The following is a 6,469-nucleotide window of genomic DNA, read 5'->3' on the forward strand; positions in this document are numbered from 1 at the left end:
CAGCCTTGTCTAGTCCCTGATTTTAGNGGGATTGCTTCAAGCTTCTCACCATTTATTTTGATGTTGGCTACTGGTTTGCTGTAGATTGCTTTTATCATGTTTATGTATGGGCCTTGAATTCTCGATCTTTCCAAGACTTTTATCATGAATGGTTCTTGGATCTTGTCAAATGTTTTTTCCGCATCTAACGAGATGATCATATGGTTTTTGTCTTAGAGTTTGTTTATATAATGGATTACGTTGATGGATTTCCATATATTATACCATCCCTGCATCCCTGGAATAAAACCTACTTGGTTAGGATGGATGATTGATTTAAGGTGTTCTTAGATTCGGTTAGCGAGAATTTTATTGAGTATTTTTGCATCTATATTCATAAGAGAAATCAGTCTGAAGTTGTCTATCTTTGTTGGATCTTTCTGTGGTTTAGGTATCAGAGTAATTGTGGCTTCATAGTAGTGTTACTTTCAAGAGACTGAAAAAGCTCTGATTGAGTATGTGGTAGTATAGATGAAAATGCCAAATTTTTATATTGATAACTTCATTCAGAAAGAATTCAATGCCAACCATTAGGTAGTCTCATATTTTTCATGAGTTGGGGCAAAAAGATTTTGGTAGAGTTCCAATTCCTATCTTCATATGGAGAATGATGGAACTAACTATGCCAGGTGGCAATGAGTCTTGGTATAAGTGTTGGGATACCAGTTTGCTCTCTTTAACCAAATGATACTCTTGAGATACTATTTTCACTTGTTACAGTTGAGATCTATTATGAATATTCAAACCTTGTTTATGTTTGTGTCCTTAGACCCATCTACATGGTAAATAGAATGAAGGACAAGGTAGGAATGATAGATTTCCTGATAGATTCCTTGAGTTTAGAGCCTAGTTTGAGGTTAGTGTTGCATCAGCTAAACATCCCATCCTTCATACTGCTGCTGGCTCATGATATGATTGGTCTCCTTGGACTCCACTTGAGTAGAATATTCCATTATTTTCCTTTATTAAACTACCTAGTATAGAAAAAAGCATGATTTTACAGCTGAAAATGAGGTAAGTGATTTCTAATATCAAATTCAAGCCACTGATCTTAGTAGAACTAATAAAATAAAAAGGAAACAGTTATATTTGCCATAATAAGTGAAGTAGATTTCAGGCTTTCTTGGCGATGAGAATTGTGCTTCCCCTTCAGGAGCTCTGTCATAAATAGCAGAGAAGCAGTCACAGGCAGTGTGTAAACAGATGATTATGACTATAACACATCCCATGCCTATTGAGACTAGAACTTAATTTTCACATAATTTACATATGTTAGTAATATTCTTTTAAGTTTTAAAATTTTAAACATATTTAGTTAAGCTGAATTCTAATGTATGTGGCAGGTTTGTCAAACCTTTCCAAAGAATATTCCTAGAAAGTTTCCAATGATGTGAGGTTAATTTGTGTTTTAATTGAAAAGAACTTGTCAGTACCAGCTCTCCAACATTTCTGTGTATCTTCAGTATTTTTATGATTTAGCTTCCATCATGTCATGACTATTAGAACATAACTTTGTCTTATTTTGTTTTACTTTATTTTTTTCTTCTTCTACTCTTTATATTCCTTCCTTTCATTTCCCCAAATACACACACACAGATACACACACACACACACACACACACACACACACACACACACACACAGATATATATCCTGTATATATATGTATACATATATATAGCCTAGTGTGTGTATCTATCATCTATCTATCTATCTATCTATCTATCTATCTATCTATCTATTTCTGTATATTAGTGTCTGTGTCTGTGCATACATACAGATCTATAAATTGCATATATGATAGCAGACCTCTATTTTGGCACATAGCCATACACTTATATTCCTATCATATAAATACAGAGATAAATGGATGAGTAAATAGATTGTATACATGATAGATTGTGTAAAGCGTCAGGTATCCCTGACCGAAATGTAGTATTTGTCTTTCCATATACTCCCTAATATGCTAAATGAATGATCTATTACATTTTGAATTCTTAATGAATTATTCTTTTTGGAGTCTGATTCATATGAGGTATATGGAGTCAGGTGTGGTGAGCTAGAATAGTCAGTGATAAGAAAAGCAAGAGTCTAATCTGTAGGAAAGGGAGAAGAGACTCAGAAATTTTAGTTAAAGTAATCATGTGAAATGTTGTAGGGCAAGGAGGTAGGAGAAGAGGGGTGAGGAAGAGAGCCCACATCCCACCAGAGCTTCTGTGCTCTGAGCAGGCAGATGTGGGAGGGCTGCCTGACACTTTACATTCTGCCCTGGGTGGGCATCTAAGCCACTGACTCCACTCAGCAGGGGGTGGACAAGGGGTAGCCCCAAATACCAGGGGCTCCAGGGTGACACCCTTGGCCCTGGGGATATGGGAGAAAGGGCAGATGGAGAGCGGTTCCCACACAGGAGAGAGTCTTTTTCTGGTCCATGGCTGAAGAATAGGAAGGCCTTCTATTGGGAGATTAGACACAGCTCATTAGAAGAAAGTCTATCCCATCATCCAAGCACAGCGGGTCTTGATGAACAGAGACAGTCTATGGTTTTAGAGCTTTATTATAGAAAGGCAGGGGGAAAGTGGGAAAGTAAAAGAGAGAGGGATACCAGCCATAGCTAAGAGGAGAGAAGGAAGAAAAGGAAAGAGAGAAGAAAGGCTAGAGTAAGAGGTTATAGAAAGAGAGCAAGGAGAAAGAGTAAGAGAGAGAGAGTAAGAGAGTATGGAGAGATTATGAGGAGAGAGTGAGATGGGGCCAAACAGCCCCTCTTATGGTGGGCTGTTATCTTGGTGTTGCTAGGTAACTAGGAAGAGTCTAGCATGAAGGTTAGAAGCTTGGGACATTGTCTACATGACTACTAGCAACAGCTTCTCCTGTGGGGGCTGTGTGGGTAGTAACTTCGACAGGAACCAGGGTTCCAGGAGACATGAGGGAATGCCTACCATGCCATGTAGGTGAATAATCACCACTGGGTTTCTCCAGGGTTCAGAACTCAGCTCAACTGGAGACCAGGCTGTCTGTGTATAGCCCAATACCCCACAATATGTCACTGGAAGGCATTTTGGTCACATCAATATGCCTGGCCTCAGACTCCTTCCTACCCCCTCCCCACTTTGTATATTCAAATGTCTCTACTGTTCTTTGTACTTAACTACTTCTATGAGCAGAAGGTGAATTAAGTTTTTTTCTTTTTCCTGGCATACTTTATCTCCATGATTTCTTTGTAACTTGATGTCTCTATGTATTGTTCCAGGGAACTACAGTAATAACATCACTGTCATCAGTGCTGTATGACAACAAGGAGTTTCCCAACCCAGAGACGTTTGACCCTAGCCACTTTCTAAATGGGAATGGAAACTTTAAGAAAAGTGATCACTTCATGCCTTTTTCAACAGGTAATAGAAACTCCATGGTTTCAGTGACCTGAAGATCTGTGGGGATTTACACAATGGCTCCCAATTATTGGTAGACTTGCAATTTGTATATCCATGTCTCAGTGTCCATCCTAGAAAGCAAACTTCATTTTCACTTTACTTTATCACTACAGAATGAAGGAATCAAAATTTAAATTAATGTCTCTTTTGCTGTGTCACTCACCTCCATGCTCAGTTAGGTAACTACAAGTCTAAAAAAATATAGAAAATCACCAAAGAGCACTTGGTAATCACATGAATGAACACTACTTGTTAAATTGCCACTGGACAGGGCAATGAGAATGTCTCCCAGATCTCTGAGATACTGAGAAAATATTAGTAAATTTCTTGCTGTAGCCTTAATTTTTACAATGGCAAAATATATCACCATTCTAATAATTGGCTTCCTAGTTGTTTCAGTACATGAGTAATGGAGAATTATAAGAAGAAACTAGATATCAGTAATGAACCATTAGATCAGGACATTCCTATGTAATTCGAATGCCAGAAACTTCAAGATCATTATTTGATGATGTAGACATTGTATTTGTGGCAGGGTGTCCGGCAGTGATCACTGGGAACCCTGTTCTTCTTCATTCAAGCTGAGAGTAATGGATCTCGAGTCTAAACTTGTTGTGTGTAGACGGCCTTTGGATATGAAGCTTCTTTCCTTGGGTTTTATTTTGGTTGTAAACACAGAATTTGTCTTCCTGAGTCTCCCAGGCAGTTTGATTATAAATGTGAACCACCACACCTTGCTAAAAAGTGTTTTTGGACAATGTAATTCTCAAGATTATATGTTTGCTGGAAAAAAATTGTTCTGTCTGACTGTCTAGTTATCCTTTCACTCAGCCATCCATTTAACCACCTATACACCTATACTACTCAATTATCAATTCTGTGTCAGTTACAAATACAATGATTCACACATTTATGAATAAGAGATAGTAATCTTCTTTGACTTCTTTTTTTTCTAGGAAAACGGGTTTGTGCTGGAGAGGGCCTAGCCCGCATGGAGCTGTTTCTATTCCTGACAACCATTTTACAGAACTTCAAACTGAAATCTCTGGTCCACCCAAAAGACATTGATATTACCCCAGTGCTGAATGGATTTGCCTCTCTGCCACCCCCTTACCAGCTCTGCTTCATTCCTCTCTAAAGAGATCAGATTTTCTGGCCCCTGCTGTGATGCCTTCTACAATCATCTCAGGTCTTTAACCACATCCCTCCCTATCAGGGATATGGTATCCTTCATCCTGGCTTACAGAACCCAATTCTCTCAAGACCCAGCAAACACATGCAGTTTCTGGAGTTATAGTACAAATGCACTTGTATTTTCTCTTTTATATAACAGTTGTCTGATTCTTTGTGCTTATGTGTATCCATTCTTGAGTTAAAATAAAGCTTCACTGTAAAAAATAACTATCATAAGATAATTCCGAGTCATTTTTTCTTTTGCATATTTTCATTAATAGTTATATTTAATTTGTGTACCTGTTCTCAGACTTGCTTAAAATTTAGGTAAGAAACTTGTATCCTAACACAACATTCTGGTTCACATCAAAAGAAGTGTAGAGAATGCAAAAGAAAATGCTAGGGATATATATTGCTCAATAAAGTGCTTTTGTCATATATATATATATATTGGTCATTCATACATGTATGAATGACCAAGCATGGTGGTGTTGTGTGCTTGTTATACAAACATTGGAGGCCAGAGAGCCCTGTTGCTTGCTCAACACCCTGAGAGGCTAAAGTTGTGGGCCTTGTGTTTCAGAGAGATATTGTCTCTCATAAATCAAGCTTGAAAGCTCCTAATAACACTCAATATTCACCTGTGACTTACACATGTGTGTATATGCATGTACGTGCATTCTTTCACCTACATACACCTGATTATGCACACTCATCCACAAACCCATATTTATACATTTAAAACAGATTGTAAAGAGGGGGTAGTATCAAAGTTCTTTGGCTAAGCGACATTAGAGTCACTGGAAACTTTGAAACACGTAAATAATAATTAGGACCAGCTCTATTCTTCTGTAGACGATCAATTACAGGGGGGAATACACATGCAGGGTGGAGGTCAAGTCTTGCTTTACTGTTATTGTCAACAAATGTAAATTTTAAATGTGCTTTTGACTTTATGTTCAGAGATTAGAACTGAGCATAAATTTGCTTTCCTATTGCTAACCATATGTTCTGTGTGCCTTTGTTCTTTCCCAACAAGAATGATGGTCCCAGGAACTCACATTTCTATTATTTCTAGATGTCCCATTTCCTTCCTTCTGTGTTAAAGATTATCAGATGAGCACTGACATCACTCATTACCCCTTTGGGTCTCAGTCTTAAAGAAAGCTACTGTGGGGGCTGGAAAGATGGCTCAGTGGTTAAGAACACTGACTGCTCTTCTGAAGGTCCTGAGTTCAAATCCCAGCAACCACATGGTGGCTCACAATCACCTGTAATGAGATCTGATGCCCTTTTCTGGTGTGTCTGAAGACAGCTACAGTGTACTTAGATATAATAATAAATAAATCTTAAAAAAAGAAAGCCACTGTGTCTGTTATTGCTAAGTTCTTTGGAGTTTAATGCAGAGATATATCTTCACAAATGTTAGTACAAAGTCGTACATTCACATATCCTATGTGATCTATATACCAGTGGTTGTGGCACTTAACGTGGCTCTTCATAAAATTGGACTAAAATACTTTCATTTTGTACAATTGTGTATTTTGTTCTAGTAACGATATGCTAAACACTTTACTTCAGTATGCTCAGGCCTTTTCACTTGGATTCTCAGTTCTTAGACAATGCAAACCAATTGTTTTTCAAATCAACTGTCATCTATCTATCTATCTATCTATCTATCTATCTATCTATCTATCTATCTATCTATCATCTATCTATCTATCTATCTACCCATCAGTCATCTATATCTTTTTTCTTTCCCTTTCATATTTCTCTCTCTCTCTCTCTCTCTCTCTCTCTCTCTCTCTCTCTCTCTCTCTCTCTCTCTC

The 6,469-nt window shown here is 37.8% G+C and overlaps 1 protein-coding gene across 1 annotated transcript in view; it reads left to right on the plus strand.

Moving 5' to 3' along the window:
- The window catches only part of LOC110288111 (cytochrome P450 2C29-like), a gene marked incomplete at its 5' end in the record, with an annotated part of 9,778 nt that extends 4,910 nt beyond the window's left edge, over positions 1–4,868 (plus strand). Inside the window, 2 exons of the mRNA XM_021154553.2 lie at positions 3,287–3,428; positions 4,424–4,868. Coding sequence (XP_021010212.2) covers positions 3,287–3,428; positions 4,424–4,605 — 324 coding nt within the window. The remainder of the gene's footprint in view (positions 1–3,286; positions 3,429–4,423) is intronic.
- Between the last annotated feature and the right edge of the window lie 1,601 nt (positions 4,869–6,469).

The sequence above is a fragment of the Mus caroli genome, unplaced genomic scaffold, assembly GCF_900094665.2.
Source record: "Mus caroli unplaced genomic scaffold, CAROLI_EIJ_v1.1 scaffold_19736_1, whole genome shotgun sequence".
In the NCBI taxonomy this organism is placed as follows: Eukaryota; Metazoa; Chordata; class Mammalia; order Rodentia; family Muridae; genus Mus; species Mus caroli.